The sequence below is a fragment of the Sinocyclocheilus rhinocerous genome, unplaced genomic scaffold (assembly GCF_001515625.1).
Source record: "Sinocyclocheilus rhinocerous isolate Xijiao unplaced genomic scaffold, SAMN03320098_v1.1 scaffold331, whole genome shotgun sequence".
Lineage (NCBI taxonomy): Eukaryota > Metazoa > Chordata > Actinopteri > Cypriniformes > Cyprinidae > Sinocyclocheilus > Sinocyclocheilus rhinocerous.
Genome location: NW_015656164.1, coordinates 426,405 through 451,307, shown reverse-complemented (window position 1 = coordinate 451,307; position 24,903 = coordinate 426,405). Strand labels below are relative to the sequence as shown.

The 24,903-nt window shown below is 38.8% G+C and overlaps 2 protein-coding genes across 2 annotated transcripts in view; one reads left to right on the top strand and one right to left on the bottom strand.

The window, feature by feature from the left end:
- Window positions 1-7,673, top strand: part of LOC107719716 (NACHT, LRR and PYD domains-containing protein 14-like) — a 23,929-nt gene extending 16,256 nt beyond the window's left edge. The window contains exon 7 of the mRNA XM_016527202.1: window positions 7,583-7,673. Within this exon, the coding sequence (XP_016382688.1) occupies window positions 7,583-7,673 (91 nt within the window). The remainder of the gene's footprint in view (window positions 1-7,582) is intronic.
- Window positions 7,674-8,683: 1,010 nt separating this feature from the next.
- The window catches only part of LOC107719715 (uncharacterized), a 27,063-nt gene continuing 10,843 nt past the window's right edge, over window positions 8,684-24,903 (bottom strand). The window contains exon 3 of the mRNA XM_016527201.1: window positions 8,684-9,006. Coding sequence (XP_016382687.1) covers window positions 8,684-9,006 — 323 coding nt within the window. The remainder of the gene's footprint in view (window positions 9,007-24,903) is intronic.

The window sequence follows — 24,903 nt, the reverse complement described above, 5'->3', positions numbered from 1 at the left end:
TACTTATGTCCCTTGCCGGTGTCCCTGCCCGGTGGAGTCGCATGGTAGAGTCGACGGTCTTTACACTCTTCGGTCTTCCCACGACCGCTTCCGCGGTAAACTAAGCTTTTTTTTATTCGTTTAACAAAAATCAAATTGAATTGAAGGCTGTTTGGCCTGTGGAGAAGCTGCCTCCGCCTTACACGCTATTGCGTTACTGTAGGTTCTTCAGGCTAAACCACTGAGGGACCTACACGAGGGTGGTCACGATCCGGAAGTTCTAAAAGAGCTCCGAACCGCAACTGATCTCGCGCTCCGAGCGACGAAGGTCACCGCGAGTTCTCTGGGTCATGCGATGTTCACACTTGTGGTCCAGGAGCGTCAACTCTGGTTGTGTCTCATCGACATGAGGGATGCCGACAAAGTTTGGTTCCTCAAGGTCCCTGTGTCCCAGACCGGCCTTTTCAGCGACGCAGTCGAGAACATGGCCCAGCAGTTCTCTGCTGTACAGGAGCAGACTGAGGCGGTCCGACTGCTGCCTCCAGCCGGCCACAGCGCCCTAGCCTGCTCGTCGCCGAGGGTGGCCCCCTGCATCCACCCTCGCTCCCGTGCCGCATACGCAGCAGCCTAATGCAAGCGGCGCCGTGGAGCTGGGCGTAGGCAGGCTGCCCCACCCGTCCAGGCCCCCGTCAACTTGGCGGTGAGCGGAAGAGCAAGAGGCCTCGGGACGGGTGACCCAGAGAAAGAGGGATGTACCTCTCCCTTCCCCGGAGGAGGGCTTGGTGGAGAATTTGGTTTCCAAAAATCTCGACCCTCTCCGGCCCGCTCACAAGCCGCCCGAGCTGGGTCCCTGTGTTCCACCTCACTGCCCCACTGCGGGTATGTCGGTGGTCCTGCTGGTCCAGCTTGTGTGGTGTCTGGGTACCTGGCTACCCATACCGTCTCGCTGGTTCCTGAGGACCATCAGACTCGGCAATGCGATTCAGTTTGCCCGACGTCCCCCCAAGTTCAATGGAATCCACTTCACATCAGTGAAGGCGGCTGATGCTCCTGTCTCACGTCCGGAGATCGCAGTCCTACTGGAGAAGGATGCGATAGAGCCGGTCCCTCCAGCCGATATGGAGATGGGGTTTTACAGCCCCTACTTCGTTGTACCCAAGAAAGGCGGTGGGTTACGACCGATCTTGGACCAGCGTGTCTTGAACCGGGTCATGCACCGGTTACTGTTCAAGATGTTGACGCAGGAACGCATCTTCGGGTGCATCCGTCCCCGAGATTGGTTTGCAGCGATCGACCTGAAGGACGCGTACTTTCATGTGTCGATCCTTACGCACCACAGACCATTGCTGCGGTTCGCGTCCGAAGGACGAGCATGTCAGTACGAGGTCCTGCCCTCCGGGCTGTCCCTGTCGCCCCGTGTCTTCACGTAAGTTGCGGAGGCAGCCCTTGTTCCCCTGAGAGAACAGGCCATTCGCTTTCTTAACTACCTCGACGACTGGCTAGTACTAGCTCAGTCTCAGGATAAGTTGTGTGCACACAGGGACTTGGTGCTTTCGCACCTCAGCCGGTTGGGCCTTCGGGTCAACTGGGAAAAGAGCAAACTCTTCTTGGAGAGGATCTCTTTTCTCGGTATGGAGTTGGATTCGGTCGAGCATGCCTCATGCAAGGACATGCTCAGTCGGTGTTGAACTGCCTGAATATGTTCAAGGGCAGGACGGCAGTCCCACTAAAACAGTTTCAGAGGCTCCTGGGGCATATGGCAGCTGCAGCGGCAGTCACACTGCTGGGGCTGCTTCATATGAGACCGCTTTAACACTGGCTCCACGGCAGAGTCCTGAGGTGGGCGTGGCTACGCGGCACTCACCAGGTCCGAGCCAAACCTTCACCCTGTGGTCTCCAGGAATGCTGTGGTTCACACGGATGCCTCTACCACCGGCTGGGGGGCCACGTTCGACGGGCTTGCAGTGTCGGGGGTTTGGACGGGCCCCCAACTGCACTGGCACATCAATTGCCTAGAGTTTCTGGCAGTACGCCTGGCTTTGAGCCGTCTCAAAGGGCGCTTACGAGGCAAGCATGTACTGGTCCGTACGGACAACACTGCGATCGTTGCGTACATCAACCAAAAAGGTGGTTTACGCTCCCGTCGCATGTCGCAACTCGCCCATCACCTCATCCTTTGGCATCAGAAGCATCTGAGTTCGCTTCGTGCCATTTACATTCCTGGTCTGCACAACCGGGCAGCCGACGAGCTGTCACGAGCTGCACTCCCGGGAGAATGGAAACTCCATCCCCAGTCGGTCCAGCTGATTTGGAGTCATTTCGCAGTCACTCAGGTAGACCTGTTTGCCTCTCCAGAAACCTCTCACTGCCAGTTGTTCATATGTGTAAGTGCTTCTGAAACCTCCTTCGGGAAGGATGGGCTTCCTCAACGTTCCGGTTCCAAGTGGAACTGGCACGTTTTACCAATGTTATCCAGTCTTACTGAGTGGGTAGTACAATAGCAGCAGTAACTGGTCTTCTTGTGGTAAGGCCTGGCCTACGCCAAAAAGAAGGGGCGCAGGTGGCTTCCACAGGACACTGGAAGGGGCAGTATCTGTTGCCCTTTGGTAGGGATCCCAATTCGTCGGTCATCTGATGTGACGTCGAGAGTGACCGACTGAAAGGGAACGTCTTGGTTACGTATGTAACCCTCGTTCCCTGAAGGAGGGAAGGGAGACGTCACGTCCCGTCGCCACAGCTCCTGTACCACCGCTGAGCGGCCGGGTCACCGGCTCGGCTCCTCAGCGAAAACCTGAATATGCGCTGCACCGGCTGCTTACTTATACTCACACTGTGATCAGCGGCAGCTGGATGCAATAATCGCATGCCAATGTGCATTGGCTCGTTTAGTTTACACTCGAAGTAGATTGGTCCCTCTAAGCGAGATCCCAATTTCGTCGGTCATCCGACGTGACGTCTCCGTTCCCTCCTTCAGGGAACGAGGGTTACATACGTAACCGAGACGTTCTGTCTAAAGTCTGCAGCTGCCTCTAGAGGGCTGCATCACAGGTTCAATCAAACTATTTCTCTCTTTGGAAGGATGATTTTTAAGGGAGACTGGATGGCTAGGACTGACAACAACAAATAAGAACAACCCTGACTATGATCTGCAATGTTTTACTTTACATGTGGCAAGTTAATTAGTTGGTTGATAGTATCATACAGGCCCGAATTGGCTAATCGGTAGCACCAGGAGAATTCCCGGTGGATCGGTCTGTTTTTTTGGCCGCAAGGGGCTGATGTTGTCATGCCACTGGGGTTGAAATATGGATGCTGTTTGAGATAGGCTTTAAGACCAATCCTCTGTCGGCTGTTTCCGCTTCACAGCGAGCTGGATTTGCGCTAATGGCAATTCCCTTTCACTATCTGCATTTAAATTTTGCCAAATCAGTTTGGGCGAATGCAAACAACTTATTGATCATGAGCCCAACATCCAGCAAGGCAGGAAAACATTCAGTCTACCTGAGGTAAGACGTATTTCACTATTGTAAGTTAATGCTGTTAAAGTGCCCCTATTATGATTTTTTGAAAACCTTTCATGCAGTGTGTAACTCTGCTAAAGCTAGTGAAAAGTTAGTGAAGGGATGGATTCTGGAATCCACTGCCGCTTCAATATATATCATTTTGAGTGATTAATTAAGTTGTTAACTAATATTATTCTTCAAAATATTAAATGATTTGAACTTCCCCATGTGAAACTTGAAGAGTACAGAATTACATGTCTTCTCACTGGAATGTGATCTCTCCTTGGTTTGAGAAAACACTCAACACGTTAAAACGTACATTTACTCTTCTGAATTACTAGGACAGCTTAGGGCACAAAGGTCATTAGGGCCTCTCATCTACATGACCAATTTACAATTAAAGTATTTATTTTTCATCTTAAAACATTAGAAAATACTTGTCTGAAACCTCTAGCTGAGAAAAAGTACTTCTGGATGTTTGGGGAAAGTACCTGATTAGAGCTTGGGTTTGAACAACCCAGCCTTGAAGATGTTGCGTATTCTGTGTGTGTGTGTGTGTGTGTACCTGTTTTTCTATTCTGGTGGGGACTTAAACCTGAATACACACAGACTCATGGGGACTCATTTCACGGTGGGGACCTAAATGTGTGTGTTAGTATCTGTCTGTGCAGGACCAGTCTCTAGGGAGATTCGTAAATGGCACCCAGGAGGGAAGACTCATCTGGACATCTTCCGTCAACCTGATGCATGCGTGGCAGATATACGTCTTGGCTGACACGTTGAGTGTGAACTTATATATATATATAATAATAATAATAATAATAATAATATTAAATAATAATGGAAATTATTTCATCTTGATTTCCTCTGCTTGTGAAACACTAGTCTATATGAGCAGCATGTGTGGATCACTGCAGCCATCTACTGGACAATTCAATTAATCTACTGGTTTTCTCCCCAGAATAAAATTACATAAAATGTGTTTATGTAAATTACAAAAAAAAGAAATGCATTAGTGTTAATTACTTTAATTTGGTCATTTTTGTGTCTTTTTTAATTAATAAAATCGCCCCTCCCTTAATACACATGAAGAACACACGTATACAATCAAAATGTAGGTTTCAACGCATTACATTTCCCGACTTTTTAGTTTTTAACAATTCTGTTAAAAGTTGAACTACTTCTAAACCACCAGTTGGCTTGAAGGTAACACTTTGAATGTTTGCTGCCATCTCCAGCACTGACACTGCAGGGTTAATTAACTGTTCATTAGCATCTTTTTTCTTCTTCAATATTAGAATACCAGGGGAAATATCTGTTATTAGATATTAAAAAGCTAGTTTTTTTCACACTTTGAAATGTTGCGACTTCCTTTGCTAATCAGCTAAACTAGAAGTTCTCTGGCCCTCGAGGTACACATTCCACACCCCAAAGGTTAATAATAATAAATGATGGTAATTTACATTGTAGAGCAAAACGACAAAGTATCGTCAAGTTATGTTTACCACGGACCTTATTTGACTCAAACTGGAAAAAACTCATTTTAAAAACCCATAGGAAAATCTCAAGGGAACCAGCAGTGAATTAGTCTTACAGGTTTTGACGGCACACATGCAGCACCCATAGATATACAATATTATTATTCTATTATATTTATGGCAGCACGTACACACCTGCTAGTAAAAAGGCAACTCCCAAGACCCAAAACCCTTTGCTCATTTTGTCACTTTAAAATTTTGCCCTAAATATAAGATGAAATAGTCTATAAAAATTACGATGTTTATAGAAGATGGATTGTCTGATAAATCACAATAAATTATCACATCCAACATTTTAGTTGACGCATGTTTAAAAAAAAAAAAGCAATGAAACTGGAAGAGTGTTACATGTCTGCTGTTTCATTGCATTTAGTCTTCCTTGTCCTGTGACCTAGTTTTCCTCAGTTGTCTGATTACTGATCCTGTTCACCTGGCGTCTCATTAATTAACTCATTAGTTCCCTTTGTTTGCCCTGTATATAAACCGAGTTCTCCCTTTTCCTCTGTTCATCCTCATTTGCAGTGGAGTGTGGTGTTGTTCCCTGTGGTGTTTATTATTAAAACGGTTTTCGTTATTCTCTCTTTTGTTGTTAACTTCAACTTCATTTATTTAATTTGTTTCCCAAAGTGCTTCACAAATTAAGGATAAAAATAAAATACACACACAACAGTAAACAAACATTTATAAAAGGTTCCCAAGTCAAACTTTCCCTACTTCAAAGGCCAGACTAAAAAAATGCATCTTCAACTGGAACCTAAAAACCTCTGTAGATGGAGCCTGCTGAATATACAGGAGAAGACCGTTCCATAATTGTGGACCTACTACTGAAAAGGCACGGTCACCTTTTGACTTCTGTTTGGACCGAGGGACAGTCAGCAACGACTGATTTACTGATCTAAGTGACCTAGCCGGTGTGTGAGACCCTAAGAGATCACTAATATAAGTTGTGTAAAGCTTTAAAAACCAATGATACAATCTTAAACTCAATCCTATACCTGACTGGTAGCCAGTGGAGAGATGATAGCACCGGAGTGATGTGTTCCCTTTTTTTTGTGCCAGTCAGAACCCTAGCTACGGCATTCTGCACGAGCTACAATCGAGATAGTTGCCGTTGACAGATCTCTACATAAAGTGAGTTACAGTAATCCAGTCGCGAAGTGATAAAAGCATGAATAACAATCTCCAAATCTTTACAATTCAGAAAAGGTTTTAACTTTGAAATAATTCTAAGCTGATAAAAACTGCTTCTTACAACCAAATGAATCTGTTTATCAAAACTGAGAGATGAATCAATTATGACCCCAAGGTTTCTCACACTGTTTTTCACTGTCATTTCTAAGGGGGCAAGAGAGTTGGCTATCTTCTCTTTAGCCTTAGAAGGACCAAATATTATGATCTCAGACTTTTTTCATTAAGCTGAAGAAAATTATTTGAGAGCCAAGCTTTAACCTCATCTAGACATTGTAACAGGGACTGTAAAGACTGCGCTATCACTGACTGCCACATTTCATAACAAAGAGCTTGTAGAAAAGAAATATGTTCCCATTTTTTTATACATGTATATACACATACATATATATATATAAATATATTGTACATATACTTTACATATATACATTGTAACCCACCCACCGCAAATAGGTTACAAGATCAGATCCAAACACACAGTCAGGGTGTCCAATCTAGCCCCAAAGACCCCCTGACCTAAATGAATGTATTTATTTAGTCATCATTAGATTGGCTAACAAGTATTATAAATTGGTCATGATTCTTCATTAATCTCCAAAGAATTCCTCTCATCTGGGTGGCTGTTGAATCTCCTGGAGACTGTTCCACTCATAACCCTAAACGACCCCTGCAATCACACCATTAGACCATTAGTACAAATATAGGCAGCATTTCCTACAAATTTAGGAGGATGTAATATATACCTATCCCATCAACTTCCTAATTTTAGACCAGAGTAGGGTCTGAAATCGAGGAATTGAAAAGAACTGATAGCTGTTGATACTCAGTTTAATTTGTTTGTATTACATGGCTCTGAAATGCCAGATTCTGGTTGCTCAGTCACAATATTCCACAGTTATACCGTGATAATGACTGGTGTAAATAGCAGAGCTTATCCACCTTGTTTTCAACATGAAAGTGAGCTATTTTCTTTAAATACGAGACTTAGCACCACAGATGTGCTTTCATTCAAATGCAGCAAGTCAGCAAAATGAAACTGGTGGACTTCTGTGTTGATAGGCCTTTGCTAATATTGTTGAAGTGTTCCTTTTGTTGATAGAACAACTGTTTTTTACACTGTAATAGAATATAAGATAATAAACAGATAAGATCCAATTTCATTATAATTAAAGAGAAGACATTTTCACTTTCCACCTCTCTTTCCACACGGGACTCTACTGTTTATAGCTAAAACGTACCTTTTTTTGTCTATTAGACATCTGGTTATAAATAAAATATGTCTAAGAAAATTTTTTTAAATGGCTAAATATGTACACAATCTGTATCAACTGTAGCTAATACTTGCCATTTTGTTCTGCTTGCCTTTTTTTCCAGCAGATCCAAGATGCTACTCCAATACTACCCAGCACCCCTAGCACCCCCAGCACCACCAGCACCACCAGGACTATATAACCTGGCTCTGTAATGAACAAAGAGAAACAGTCATCAAAACTAACAAAGTAAATATATTATTCAGTTCCATTATTATTATTATTATTATTACATAGTAAATATCATTATGCTACAATATTAAAATTTGTTTAGAATTCTTGTGTGCAATTAATAAAAAAAAAAAATTTAAAAAAAAAGAGGAACATCACACAGCTAATGAGGAAGGCTGGTTCTGTGGTTGGCAGAAGAACTGGACCCCCTCACACATTAGTGTTAGAGAGAAGGACTCTTATAAAAAATGCTATCCTTTATGGACAATGCCCATCACTTGAAAACAAAGAGCTACTGTATAACCAAACTGAAGCTCAATCCTAATAAATTAAGTGAACCTTGTGGAAACGCAAGTAACAAACCCACACGCACTGTACCTTCACCCACACTGTTGGATTCCATGGTTGGGCCAGTGGGTGGTCCTTAAAATTTGAATAGCTATTATCAATAGTTATTAACAGTCACTTAACAACATTATGATTTTAATGATTGTATTGCTGGTTGAGAAGGGATGTCTGGATTGTAATGTGGGGAAACCACGTTCCTGTCAGTTGCTCAGGTTTACTAAAGCTCTTTGTTTGTTTTGGTGCATCTATACAGAGGCTGTCCCACTGGATTGTGGATGCAATAGCCTTGTCATTCAGCCAGTGTACTTAAACTGCTATGATTCAATAAGAGGTCAGTATTCTCTAAGAAAAATCTTTCCCATATCGTCAGTTACTGATGCAATGTCTCGTTCCCTCATCTCAGGGAACCAAAGTTATATTGAGCAATCAGAGACATTATTACTAATAGCTAGAGCCCCTGATTTATAAAGATTAAGTACTGTAACAAAATTGTTGGTGTGATACCAAAACAGTAACTTACTGTTCGGATTAAATAGTGTTATCCCTTTCAATACATCAAATTACAGACAGCTGTGTCTAACAACGATCACATTAGAGATATTTCAGAACTAGTTTTACATTTTCCAGTGTTTCTCTGATCGATATTTTAAACAGGTAATTTTTGCTGCTGTGGTTGCTGCATACCTGGAGATAGTTGACAGAGTTCGGCGATGTTGAGGTGTTTGGTCTGGTTGCTGATTGAATTGTTCAGCACACAGCTGTAGATGTTGATATCCTGATAATTCACCTCCAGAGGAAGAGAGAAGCTGTTGTTGAGACCAGAGACACTTGTGGAGGAGATTAAACTCTCTCCTTTGTACCAGCAGAGAGAAGGCTGATTCCTGACATTCGTGACTGAACACAGCAGGACACATTTCGAGCTTGATGATTGTTCACAGTCTTTGACAATGGTAGGAATGGGCAGAGGAGCTGGAAACACATGAGAATAAACAGAAATATTACTGAGAGGAGGATCAAAATGAAATACAGGTGGAAAAGTGTGTCTACACTCTTAAAAATAAAGGTGCTTCAAAAGGTTCTTCAAGCGATGCCATAGAAGAACCATTTTTAGTTCCACAAAGAACCATTTAGTCAAAGGTTCTTTAAAGAACCATTTCTTTCTTACCTTTTTATAATCTGAAGAACCTTCTTTCGCCACAAAGAACCTTTTGTCAAACAGAAAGGTTCTTCAGATGTTAAAGGTTCTTTATGGAACCATTTAGACAAAAAGGTTCTTCTATGGCATCGTGAAGCACCTTTAATTTTAAGAGTGTATGCAGCAGCAAATCTGAATGTACAGTTTAATAATGAACTGTAGTACAACAATACTAGTCGAACAATGCAGTATTTTTCAGTGGGCAATTCTGATATAAAATAAAAATAGACTTCAGTAAATAGTGGGCTGGCTGTTACAACATGCAATAATAACTTATACTTAATATTTATTAACTCACTAAAAACATTTGACAATAAAATGGTTAGATTATCCATTGACAAGACTTTCGATTCTGGAACTGACAGCTAATAAAATCAGCCAAGCAGGCATTTGATATTCTCAAAATTGCCAATTATCAGATGATTAATTGACCAAGAGTGTGTTTCCTAAAAGCATCTTTAGACAACTGTGGTGTTCAGTGATTCTGTGTTTCCTGAAATACCAGTTTCTAATGGACATTTGCAGTCGGAACGACATAAGCGGTGTTTTTAGAAGTGTAGTTTAATATGGCATGTGGACTTAAACAGATTGTGCTTTTGAGTGAAATAAGCAAACTATCATCCAGTATGATCGTTATCCCTCATTCCACATACTGTATACAAATTTGATTGCACATCTTATAGTTTGTCAGTAGATTCAAGTGCTGTTTCTGAACAGTGTGCATGTGTATGCTCTCTAGTAACCCAGTATGACATAAAAGAGAGTCTGCAACAGAGTCAAACAGTTGCAAATAAAGCAAAATAAAAGAGTGAACAAAAACAGATAGATACCATGTTTTTGACCATGATTTTGAGCCATGAATTTGATCTCAAACCGATTAATTATCATGTTAATACCCCACCATCTGTGTGATGTCATGAACGTCAGTTCTATATTGTTAAACAAATGTGGTTTGATGTTTGTGTCACAAAGTTCATGAGGTTTCCAGAAACAGTCAGGATTAGCCAGTTAATTTCTCCAATGATAAATCTTTTTTGATAAATCTAAGCAGAGACTTACAGTGTTGAATGGGAAACACAATCCTGATCCATATGTCAGTCATGGGTGATGTTAAACTTTTCTACAAACTTTTCTTATTTCTAGATAGCTACAGTTACTGAATTATCACCAGTCATTTACCACCGGGGCTGTATTATGCATCGGGTCAATGAGGCCACCGGGACCCAGAGATTACAGCACATTCTAAAGTAACTTCAATAGAGGTCGAAGTACTTTTTTTTTTTTTCCCAAGAAATTATATTAGCTAATTTTTATGGATGAACACAAACAGCTGTGCTATAAATATTTGTACTCTACTCTACTCGCTTCAACATGAACTCTTAAAAGGGAATGCATGTTTCTTACTCTGCCATACAATGTTAGAATAACTATAACAATTCAGAAAAAGCTGAACAAATAAAAAGATGAATTTACTCACTAGACACGATAACAGTAAATTCCTTGTCTGGCAAATTGTTGAAGATCTGTAGATTATAATGTCCAGCATCTTCAGTGCTGATGTTGATGATGATGAGAGATCCAGTCTGACTGTCTATCTTCAGTCTGTCGTTTAATTGCTCATCAGTCTCACACGATGGGATCTCACTGACGTTTCCCCAACATTGAGCTATTTTCCTGTTCTGAGGTCCAAACAGCCAAATGAGCCGCTGGTATTTTTGTACACTGCTGTGTAGGGTTGCAGATTCTCCCCCCACTTTCCTCACTTCTTCTACTGACTCAACACCAGACACACCTGGAAAACAAAATCAATAAAAGAAATTAAATACCCAGAACAAAACCATGTGATGTTCTACATCAGAAAACCAGAAAGTGTATGACCTTTCAAAAGTAAGCACTTCCAGTGTTTTCACAGTGTAAAACAGTATAATTTAGCACAGAAGAGTGGATTATGACTACATTATATTGCCATTGTATTATTAACAGGCCTCACATAATTAACAATAAAATTCATTTTTTGAATCCTGAGAATAGTCTTTCATCAACTGAAAAGGTAGTTAGTCACTTTTCAAAGTGGAAAATACTACCAAAAGCAAAAACTTTGTGTGTGTGTGTGTGTAGGCTACTGTAAGTGTTTGTATCTTATTCTGTTCAGTCAGTTCAGTCGAGCGGTCTGTTATCAGTTGTAGCAGATGTTGTCGTAAAATAACAGACCACTAGATGGTGCTATTGATAAATCAGAAATGAGTATTGCCGTTAGCCAAGCAAAATTATGAATGAATGATGCATATAGTTCTGCTCTAGCAGTGCTCGAAGAGGGCCGCTACGCACCGGTACTTCTGTACTTTAGTCTTTAGCGTACGGACACTTTTAGCGTAATGGCACAAAGCATCAGTGTCTGGGTGATTAGAAATTACACTTTACACTTAGTGTAAGAGTTCAGTCTACCGCAGGGGTTTTCAATGTTTGGGGCACGGGAAGGCGCACAGAGTAGTAAAATAATAATTAATTATTGATTACTAATTTGAACCAGTACATTAGTTCCCAGTACCGCCGCTCCCTCAGAGTAGTTTGCGTAGGGCACCAACTCCCAGGGGGGCACCATCCCAGTTGCTCAAAATAAAATAAAAACATTCGTTCTATTTTAATATTAAAATTAGCATATACATAAATACAAATATAAACATATATATATATATATATATATAAAATGCATTTTACGGTGAGCACAGTAGTCTAAGCACACGCGACCGCTCGCACCTCATGTTTGCGACTGAATGCAAATGATCATAATTGATGAACAATATGCAAGTGAAAAGACATCAGCAATCCGGCGCCGAGAAAAGAAAAATAAAAAAAGCCCAAGATGAAGCCTGTGCATCACTTTCAGTACGTTCATAATCAGGTGAAACTTTTTTGGCTGTTGATGACAATAACTTAGTAATAATTTCACCACCACTAATATTCTCTCTGAGTTTCCATGTTCCCTTACGAAAATTAGCCATGGCTTTACTACGAATAAAACCAAAAATCATGGTTCTTGTAGCCGTGGTAACCACAAATTAATAATGGTTTTGTTACTTCAAATAATAATTTACAAAGAAGTATTAAGATAAAAATGTTTGTGGTTATAAAAAGAGACCTAAGCCAACAACAGCCTTTAATATAACTTAAAATGCATTATATAAAAACAATGAGGCAATAATGATTGGTTAATTAATAGTTATATGGTTTCATTGAATAACACTGTTAAAATACATAATGTAATATAGGCTACAAAATAAACAATTTATGTACATTACATATTATTACAAATGCCTGCAAAGGGCGCCAAAGCCTAATTGCTGCTGTTACACTTACAGGATGATCAAGTCCTTGTTTAATATTGACCAAACATTTAATTCAAATATCCACTTAATCTTTACATTTTTGACCACCTTTCTGAGATAGAAATGACACAGCCTCTATAATTTATTCAACACAAACATGTGGACATCACAACCTTTACAAAAATTAACTATGGTTTTATCGTAGCAAAACTGCTCAATTTTATTTTGTGTGATTTCTGAATGCTTGAGACTATACAATCAGTCAGACAACTGTATTAATACAATCGTAGCCATAAGTGTCTAGACTACAATTGTAATTTGTAAATAATACAATTTAATTACAATTTACTTATTTATTTACTTTTATATTTTATTAAAGTTCTATTTTGACCTCTATTGTAGGTGTTTTTTTTTTTTTACTTCCATAATATTTGGGGAGGGGGCACAACAATACAATTCTGCTTAGGGCACCCATTTGGCCAGCAGCGGCCCAGTTCTAATGAAAAGAAGTAGGTTTTTGCGATCACATCATTTTAAACCGGTAAACTCCTGAAATTTTCAATGAAGCGAAAGCATTCAAACAGTTCAAAACAACTCAAATGCAGAGAAAGCCTGGCCGATTTCATCAGAGATATAGCGGAGAGAATAGCCCAGATGCCAGTAAATTATTCTTTTCAGCTTGTATTTGCCTTAAAAGCACGAGTGTTTAGATGTTGGCTGATGGAGAGATTATGCGGTGCTCAGTGCTTAGCCTACTTGTCTAAAACTTGTCTAGAGGGCACAGTTAGCGCGTGCTTTCTCAGACTTGAGTGGTAACCACGCCCATATGATTTACATCACACTGACCACTATTCAAATTAGGTTCTGTTATTACAACATTTCAAGACCCCCCATTGTTTTTTTTAAGAGCACTACACCAAAAAGCGTATTTGCCCCATTTTAGCTGATGTCCCACTTTCGCTGACTTCACCATACATTATTAGCCTATTATTTATTTATTAATGATAGCCTAACTGTATTTTACATTTAGAGTTTTTGAACAGGTATTATCAAAATATCATAAAATGCTAATAAAATAATAATCATAAAATTGAAAAGGCAGCTATTTATTTTGTATGTTGCTGAAGACATTACATGTAGATCTTGTTATTTCTACGTTGATTTACAAGTGTGTTGTCAACCTTTTTCAGTGTTGAAACAAGAGCTGATATTATTTAAATCACATTTCAACAATGAAGGTAGTGTGCCAGCCTAATGTTTGTGCTTGATTACCTGCACTTTATATAATAATTCTCTCCGATAACTAAAGACATAACACTCACAAGAGAACTGGAGAAACACACTTACCTAGAAATAGGCAAAGATAAACGATTAAGTCACATCGCATGGTGTTTTTAAAGATAACGATCTCCACCGCACAGAAGAGGTTTTATCATTAATAAACAAAACTGTCAGTGTTAAGCATACACTGTAAAAAATGACCGTGAATTTAACGGTAAAAGACTGTAAAAATGCTACAGTAAAATCCTGTTAAATGGTTAACGGTAAATTCCCCTACTATATACGGTGAAAAACTGTATTTGACATTACATGTATTGGACATTAATTTTACGGTAGTATACCGTATTTGGAAGTGAAAAAGACCGTATAATTTACAGTGAATAACCGTAAATTGACATTCCCAGAATTCCCTGCATTACATTTCAAATTTGATGTTTTTTTGTTGAAATAACTATCACACACACACACACTCACACACACACACACACACACACAGACAGCCCCGCCCTCTGCATGGTTTGTGTTTTATGACGCAGGGCCAGAGTGGGACTTCAGTCCTGGAGTTCATGCTTTAGACCGGCCCACTTTAGTTCACGACTGACTATATTAAAATAATGTAATACACTTCTGCAATAGTGCACTGTTCTCTACAGCCTTGTAATTCATTGTATTTTGCTCGCATATCTCCAACAACTGACGGTGTTTTCTTCTTTCTTTCTTTCTTTCTTTTTGAGCAAGTGACACTGTGCACCTTCTATATATGTTATTATTTAAAAGCTGCTTGTGATGGGCTTTGGTTCATCATGTGACTTTCTCATCAGCACCTGCTTTTGGTGGTTATCAGTGTATTACAAAGGTACAAAACAGATTTTAGTACTTCAATAGGTTGGTATATAATAACATTTTATCAGTTAATGAAATTTATTTATTTAACTGTAAATTTAAGTTAAAACCGTAAAACCTAAAACGTTGCTACCGTATTTTTTACGGTAAAATTCCGGCAACCACAGCTGCCGGTTTTCTACCGTAAATTTTACGGAATTTTTTTTACAGTGTATCTGTCTGAATGTCAAACTACGTTCGCTCCCGGTGAGAATGATGACAGACTGTGTCAGTAAACGTGTTTTTAAATCACCCCGCCCTCCTCCTCCCTCCCACACACACACTCACACACACACACACACACACACAGACAGCCCCGCCCTCTGCATGGTTTGTGTTTTATGACGCAGGGCCAGAGTGGGACTTCAGTCCTGGAGTTCATGCTTTAGACCGGCCCACTTTAGTTCACGACTGACTATATTAAAATAATGTAATTAAAACCTCAGTATATAAGTATGCAATAGTGCACTGTTCTCTACAGCCTTGTAATTCATTGTATTTTGCTCGCATATCTCCAACAACTGACGGTGTTTTCTTCTTTCTTTCTTTCTTTCTTTTTGAGCAAGGTGCCTTTGTCGCTGGAGTCAAAAGAGAATTACTTCATCAAGTTGCCAATTAACTTCAGAAATTGAAAATCAGGGACAATTGTGATTCTTTATAAGAAAATAAGGGAAGCTCTAAATATTTGTACTGTACCATAATGTCTGCCTGCAGTTAAAAAGTTCTCAGAAATAATCACATTTGTTTTGCTTAACCTATTTAGTCCTATGTACAATTATTCTAAAAATAATTTCAATGTCATACAAAAAAAAATTTCATTAACTGTCAGTAAATTGTACCATTATAGAATTGTGACTGCACAAGTGGTAATTTAGGAGGTGAAAATACTGTGAAATGACATACATACAAATGGCATGAAATTTGAAAGCATCACATCTGAATGTCTATGAAACGTCAGTCAATAGAGCATTTTTTTAAACAATGGCTCTTAAATTTTTTAACTAAAATGTTATTGCAACCATATAGCCTATGAATGAATGAAAATGCATATTCTTCAGTTAAAGAAAATTTATATAGAGTGCGGGCTGCTTCTGGTGCTATAATGAGGTCCAATTTTAAGAATACGCTAGAAGTTTTTTTTTTTTCTCTAACAGCATTAACTTACAATAGTGAAAGACGTCTTCCCTCAGGTAGCTTGAAGTTTTCCTGCCTTGCTGGATGTTGGGCTATCATGATCAATAAGTTGTTTGCATACTGATATGGCAAAATCAAAACGATCAAAGCAGGATGGTGGAAGGGAATAATTGCCATTAGCGCGAGTCCCGCTCGCTGTGAAGCGGGAGCAGACGGCGGAGAATTTCGCTTGCAAATGTGACCCTGGAGCACAAAAGCAGTCTTAAGTCGCTGGGGTATATTTGTAGCAATAGCCAACAATACACTGTATGGGTCAAAATGATTTATTTTTCTTTTATGCCAAAATCATTAGAATATTAAGTAACGATCATGTTCCATGAAGATATTTTGTAAATTTCCTAACGTAAATATATTAAAACTTAATTTTTGACTAGTAATATGCATTGCTAAGAACTTCATTTGGACAACTTAAAATGCGATTTTCTCAATATTTAGATTTTTTAACCCTCAGATTCCAGATTTTCAAATAGTTGTATCTTAGCCAAATATTGTCCTATCCTAACAAACCATACATCAATGGAAAGCTTATTTATTCTTTTAACAGCTTTCAGATGATGTATAAATCTCAATTTTGAAAAATTGAAAAAGACTGGTTTTGTGGTCCAGGGTCACAAATACGGGACGCTTCTTTGATGCTTTAAATACGGGAAAATTCTGGCAACCCTGCGAATGGGGCTGCGAGAAAATAATAAATAAAAAGAGTGGGGCTGCTGTGAGTGCAAGCCTAAGGACAGCATCCATATTTCAACCCCAGTGGCAGGACAACACCGGCCCTCACGACCAAAAAAAAAAACATACCGGCCCACCGGGAATTCTTCGGACCTGTTTATGGGGCACAAATTTGTATAATGACAATGGTATGACAGAGGTATTACAATGTGAAGTTAGTTTATGAGGACACTGCCTACGTCCCCGTAATTCAAAAAGCTTAAAAAACAAATGGTGTTTTTAGGTGTAGTGTTCGTGTAGGGCGATAGCAAATATTGTACAGTATAAAACCCATTACGCCTGTGAAGAGTAAACTCCGTAAACCACCAACAACTTCTGTCGCGTGATCTTTTTTGATGATCGCTCTCTTAGCAGACGCATCATTGGATTAAAACTAAATTGTAAATATACGTTACATGTTGGTGTTTTCCCCCCCCCCTTTTTGAGAGTAACATGATTTTTGGTAGTGTGTGTGTGTGTGTGTGTGTGTGTGTGTGTGTGTGTGTGTGTGAATGTATAGGCTATGTGTGTTTATTGCAAAAATTTACTATATACAATAAACATTTATTTATTATTATTTTTAATTTTATTTTATTGGTAACTACATGCCCTGGACACTGTGTTCTCCTTTTTTTTTTGGATGTAGTGTCTAATCAGCAATCTGTATTGTGTATATTATTGACTAATAGTGTAGGCTATGATTTGAAGGCTTTGTTTGATTTTGACTACAGGTGAAAGGGTTTTGAAGCAATTTTTTGATTTTGCCAGAAGAGTCAGGGGTTTTGTGAATTTAGTTTGAAGATTTGTGTTTAAGGTTTTGAGAAAATGAGTGATGGTTTCGAGAAATATGTTTAGTAATTCAGAAAAAACGTAATGTTCACACATGGATAAATGTGTGCTATTTGAGTTCATTTTGTGATGCTTGAGTAAATGTTATTGTGTACTTGTGTTTTGTGAATGAGAACATGGTTAAACCTGTGCAAAATGAGGGCATTTTTTGTGTAGATTTTTTCAGAAAAGATTAAGCAAATTGGAACGCATCTGAAAGTTGTAAGAAGACTGTTAAAAGTTTTGAGAAATGTGTCTTTGTTTTGAGAACTGAATAAATGTTTTGGGAATCAAGAAAAACTGTAAAGAATGAATAGGTGGTAGTTCAACCATTTCCTATCATGTTTGGACTCTATTTATACCCCATGATGATGGCAATAATTTCAGAGAGGTTTGGTAAAGAAATAATGCATGGGTAAGATGTTAAAGATCCATACTCTACACACCAGTGGAAAATGTCACCTGAAAGACTGCAAGTGTAAGGGTGGTTCCTCTCAAGCCTGAGTCAGCACTGTGGGACTATTTATGAACAGGATTTGTTGCAGTTGAATAGTTAGCAGTGGTTTAAGTGTTGGATCATATTACAGTGGCATTTATTTTCACAGGAAACTGTATAGCAGAGGTTATAATTAAACTAAAGTGTGGTTGTCATGCCTGTGTGTTATCCCTTGCTTAGAAAAGTGTCAGAGAAGTGCGCTGACAACTCGTAGCCGAGTGCTTAAGTTTCACAAATAGTCAGTGTGTCACTTTGCATTGTCAACGTGATTTCAACTAGTATCACATTATAATATCGCGAGATCTCGTCACAGCCCTAGTTTGAAGCCAATTGTTGTACAGTTTGTAGATGCAGACATAATCATCTATAGGATCATACTGTAGTACTCCCAGATCTCGGCTGGTTTTGAATGAGTGTCCACTGTGTTTACATGTTCCAACAGATTCACTCCGATCTGCCGAACATATTCAACAACAATCTGTTTATGAACCATTCATGATTACAGTTTACAGTTCAACCTGTACTAATGGCTGAATTACAGCCACTGGGCTAGAAGAAAGTATATTAATGTAGAAACAATTTCCTTTTTTTTTTTTTTTTTTTTTTACAATCGCTTGGAAAGATTTCTCAATACTGCATTTTTCAAAGGTCTTCACACAGTTCTCCTGACCATCTTTCATCTTGGCACAGCAATTAATATCACATTCAAAATGGAAAAACTACCAAAACACCCCATTCAGAAGTGTTGATGCAAGTGTTAATACAAATAAACTAATTCTTCCAACACTTGCAAAGGCTTTTAACCAACAAACACATTTTGTCACTCATAAAATAATGACATCTTTGAATACATTTTGTACCAAAGCAGTGATAAATAATCCACAGTGAAATATCTGTCAGAAATGGCTGAATTAAGCCTGCCTGAACAGCTGGATGTAGACCTGACCAGTGCTGTGAATCCAGGTTACATTGAGACACTGAAAGGCTTAATATATGTATTGTAAAAGCATATGTGTGTGTGTGTGTGTGCGCGCACACGTGTGTGTGTGTGTGTGTGTGTGTGTGGCAGATCCAGCCTGTCTGTGTCACCACAGGCCAGTGCTTCCACTGTAAAATGGTAGACTTGCAATTCTACACAAGATTCTCTTCCATTCTTCTTTTTCTGTTCTTTTGAACTTTCCAAGTGATTAGTGTCCACTGAGAATCTGTTCAAATAAAAATTTTTTTTTACAATCACTAGGACACATTTTTCAATACTTTGGTGACTTCTGCAAAACTCTTCACACAGTGAGCACAACAACAGTCTGTGTAAGCTAAACTGTGGATCATGTTTCATTGTTTTCATACAACATGCATTCATTGACTATTTCTTTTAAATTCCATGAATACATTTCTCATTTCAACACAACAACTGTTAAAACTCTGTGTACCTAGGCCACTTTGCACAAGTTTACATACTCTTTTCAAAATGGCTATACTTGAGTTCAAACAATAACATAATACAAAACTGAATAAAACAGCAATTTTCTGTATTTCTACGGTTGGACCAACCACAGGTGATTCCTTTTGTAGCTGAAGACCTACACATGTGTTACTCTTTTACATAATTTCATCACCATCTATGAAATGGTGACTACTTAGGAATAATTTGCATTGCGATGTAAACATGGACCAAGCCAGACATTGAGAAGTAGCTGAAAGAACAAGAGGGAGATGTATGCGTGGTGGAAGAAGAATAAGAGGAAGATCAAGAGCTGTAGTCTCAGATGATGTGAATTAAATATTCACAGTGTAAGCTATTTCAAGAGTATACTGATATTCCTTGCTAATCAGACTCCTTTATCTTGAATAAAGTGTTACACTTAAACATCATTAAGTACATTAATGATATCTGCCTTGTTCTGTTCTGTTAACCCTAGGGGGGTTATTATCGCTGCTCTCCCTGCTCATTCATGACAGGCTGCATGGATGGGCAGGGAGTTTTTTGCCCAGAACAGAACCATACCGCCAAACCAAACTTTATGCTAAGTATCTATCATTTTGACGATAGTGGTCCTGACAGAACCAAAGATTAAAAGATTAAAAGATTGAACAATATGAAGAATTTAAACACATTTACGTGAGATGAAAAGATCTTTCCATGAAAGAGGGAAACTTAAAGAAAACATCTTGCCATATAAGTGCAAGTAAAAGTTGTAAAGTTAGTTTATAGAGTTGATAAAAATTTATACTATAGGTATAAAAACACTTAAAAATCTAAGCTCATATGTAGTCATGTTTAAAGCTATTGATTCTAAAACTTATTTATATTGCATATTATCTATATGTTTATATTAATTTAAAATAAAAGCTTGATAATTACTATTAAACTAAGCTAGCTTGTGTAATGGATTAAGGGTATAATAATTATACAAATCATATAAAATAATTATAAAAAATAAAAATCAGACATTTTATCTTTAAAAATGTTTTACTATGTAGCGTCCTTTAATTTGGAGGCCTTGGCTCACTGCTCCGCCTTGGCCCTCTGCTCCGCCAGTTCCACCTTGGCTCTCCGCTCCGCCGGCTCTGTCTCAGTCCCCTGTTCCTCTCCTTACTCATGGACCTGGCCCTCCATCCCTCCCCTCTTCCGCCTCCGCTCCACCTCCCTCCTGGACTCTGGTCTGTTCATGTTAAGGAGCGTCTGGAAGATCTCATCATCAGTTCACAGCTGTCTCACATTAGTAGGACTATAAGAATAGCACACACACTCTCTGTCATCGCTGGTGATTGAATGTTGTTATCGTGTTTCTAGTTTCTCTGTTTGCTTGCCTTCGTGTTTTGATCCCTGGACTGTTTTCTTGTTTATGATTGTTTTGCTGCCTGCCCTGACCATTGCCTGATTATCTGGATTACTCTTTTGTCTTGCCACTGCCATCGTTGTTTGCTGTTGTTGACCACACCGGTTTGACTACACTCTTATTAAAGCCTTGCGTTTGGATCCCCACTTTGTCGTCGGGCCTCCCTCGTTACACTTACTCTCTATTCCTCAACCCCTTAGAGGAATTATTTTCCTCATGGAGGTGGAAGGTTTATGACCACCATCCTCATGATCAAATGTCCCTCCTGGATGCAATGAATGCAGGATGCCTGGACATATCTAATCAAACAAGACATGGCTTCCTTAACACAGTTCAGAGGTTCAGGGAACTTTCTCGCAACCATTATAAGCAAACATTCTCTTAATCATTATACACAACCTACAACAATCATTTTACTCCTGTGGCTACCCGGAAGGCGATCGCGAACGGACCAAAGGGGAACTATCTATTCTATTCTGTTCGATGTTTATGGTTTGTGCTTAGATAATACAATTTCTAACATCAGGACAATATTTATTGAATTGAAACACTTTGAAGTACAAATTCAAAAAATTATTAAAGCACTCCCAACAAAAGTACAAATTTTACAAACAAAAAGAATCAAAACACTCCAACATAAAAACAAAGAATTCAGTCACTTCAAGAGAATTACAATGTAGTATGTGTAGTCAGGGTACAAAAATGCCACGATTTCATCTATGATGTGCCTGTGTGTGTGTGTGTGTGTAGGCTACTGTAAGTGTTTGTATCTTATGCTGTTCAGTCAGTTCAGTCGAGCGGTCTGTTATCAGTTGTAGCAGATGTTGTCGTAAAATAACAGACCACTAGATGGTGCTATTGATAAATCAGAAATGAGTATTGCCGTTAGCCAAGCAAAATTATGAATGAATGATGCATATAGTTCTGCTCTAGCAGTGCTCGAAGAGGGCCGCTACGCACCGGTACTTCTGTACTTTAGTCTTTAGCGTACGGACACTTTTAGCGTAATGGCACAAAGCATCAGTGTCTGGGTGATTAGAAATTACACTTTACACTTAGTGTAAGAGTTCAGTCTACCGCAGGGGTTTTCAATGTTTGGGGCACGGGAAGGTGTCTGGGGGCCGCTCAGGGTACAGGGATTTGAATCAGTACATTATAACAAAAACAATACCTTAAAAATTAAAAGAAGATTTTTTTTTTTTCAATCACATTTTAAATCGGTAAACTCTTGAAAGTTCAAGGATCCAGTAGGTCTATAAGTGAAAGCATTCAAACAGTAGGCCTAAGTACTAAACAGTGCAAATGCAGAGAAAACCTGACCAATTTCATCAGAGATGGCGGAGAGAATAGCCCAGATGCCATGTATTATTCTTTTCAGCTTGTATTTGCCTTAAAATCACGAGTGTTTTACAATAGATGTTGGCTGATGGAGTTTAGATTGTGCGGTGCTCAGTGGTTAGCCTACTTGCCTAAAACTTGTCATATGATTTACACTTGACCGCTATTCAAATTAAGTTCTGTTATTACAACATTTCAAGACCGCTTTTTTTTTTAAAAATAAGCACACTAAAAAGCTTATTTGTCCCATTTTAGCCGATTTCCCGCTTTTGCCGACTTCACCAAACATTATTAGCTTATTATTTATTTATTAATGATAATTGTATTATACATTTAGAGTTTTTGAACATTTATTATCAAAATATCATAAAATGCTAATAAAATAATAATAATCATAAAATTTAAAAGGCAGATATTTATTTCGCTGAAGACATTACACGTAGAGATCTTGTTAAAATGTCATTGTTGAAACAACAGCTGATATTAGGCTATTTAAATCACATTTCAGCAATGAATGTAGTGTGTCGGCCTAATACTTGTTTTCCGCAATTAATTCAATCACTTCTCAAACATTTAGACACTTAAGCCATAGGCCTACTTAAAAGGTCTGAACGTGAGGCGATAACTGAAGACATAACACTCACAAGAGAACTGGAGAAACACACTTACCTAGAAATAGGCAAAGATAAATGATCAAGTCGCTTCGCATGGTGTTTTTAAAGATGACGATCTCCACCACACAAAAGAGGTTTTATTATTAAAAACAAAACTGTCAGTGTTGAGCAAATCTGTCTGAATGTCAGCGCTACCAGTGAGAGTAGCTGGTAGCTGGTAGCCCCCGTAAACCACCAATACCAACATGTGTGTGTGTGTGTGTGTGTGTGAAATGATGAGTCAGCAAGTAGAACTTGAGTTTAAATGTAAGAACATAATTGTCGGAGGGACAGAGGGGAGGGAGTGTTAACACTTCTCTATAGACACAGAATCGAATATGTAACTTCTTTGCCATTTCAAAGCTCCTTCTGTTTTTACAAAATACCACACCTATGAATCAATTGATTAAACATGGTCGTCAGGTGTGCAGACACTGAGGTGCTTATAGTTTTTTTAAATAGCTAAACTTCATACACAAAACCACAAACATGCACACAACATGCGAAACATTGCACATCTCAACTCTTATAAAAGTGGTATTTTTGCATATAGTAACTCTACAAACAAACATCAAATTATTAGCCAAATAAAGACCAAACTACACACGGATATGATATTTTACATTGAGGCAGCCAATGTTCATGCGCAGTGATAAGAGTGTTATGACTGTGCATAAGCATTGGCTGGTCTAGCCTGAAAAATAAGCCTTTTAAACGCTATTTGAGCATAAGAAACAACATTCATGGAGCAGTTCATTTCAGATTTTGTTGCTGATTTGAAATATGTAATTTAATTGTGAGTTCAGCGAGCAGTTTTTGAGATAGGATTCCCCCATTCATTTAGATAGGACTCTTGTTTGAGCTGCCCGGAGGCGATGCAAATATGGCCGCAGAGTGAACAGACTTTCTTTGAAAGGGACTTTGATTACTAATACCTTGTACAACAGCCCCATAAAGGCTCTGCATGATTGGTACAGAGGGATGGATCTGAATATGAATGTTTTTCAATAAAATTTTAGTTAAGTGGTGCTGGCCTCTCTGTGTGGTAATGAAAATGATGAGACGCCCAGTAATTCCAATTTATGGAGCTGAGAAAGAGAACAAAATGATTTAAACAAGTATACAGCAAATAACAATAAGATTTATTGACATTATAGTGCATTTTCTATAAGTATAGTTTTGTTGCTTTTTGTTAATTGGCTTTTAGTCTTAATAATAATAATAATAATTAAAATTAATTGTTCATTTGTATATACTGAAATTAAATTAAACACAAGTAAATCAACAGAATTCATAATTTTGCAAAAATTGCCTTTTTTTTTTTTGATGATCAAGTTTAACCTTCAGGGCTTTCAGATTTGTCTTTTGTGTAACCTTGATTCCACAGTGTTTGCATGTTTTAGAGGCACTGCAGATATTTTTGTAGCAAACACTACACTATGCTGCAGGGTGTGCTCAAGTTCATGTTTAACTGCTCCATTCATTTCTCTGTTTCCTCTATAGCCTCTGGTCTGTAACAACAGCTTTATCTATCTTTACAGTTTTTCTCGATTGCGAACACACTATAACTAATTCCTTTGACCCAATTTTCCAAACCATTCATACAGTTCTCGAAACAGAGACGTTTCTTAAAACTTTTAACACATTTATCCCTGTGTGAACATTCAAGTAGCAAAACTGATGACACACTGATCAGAATCCCAGGATGCTATGCACAGGAGCACAGCTCATTATGTGTTTTGGAAGATGAATCCTGGTAGTGCATGGGGAACAAAGAGGAATAGGAGGAGAAAAGAAAAAGGAAGGGGATGAGGTGAAAGGTCATGTGTTGCTGATGAAATATAAAGCACTATAGTTGACCATGTTCTTGTGCATGGAATGCTGCAGGCTCATCTACAGGGTTTTTACACTACTTACACATTACAATTGCAGTAGAAGTATACTTCAGATGAGAGAACTTTCACTATTCTTTGTACTGTAAATACTGTAGCACACACCCTCAAACTCGTAACTGTTGAATTGATTTGTAGCCAAGTACTTCTTACATGTATTTGAGTCGACTGTCTAGGGGAGGCATAGAAAATCTTTTGTCAGAAGACTAAGAAACTGCTATAGTATAACAAAT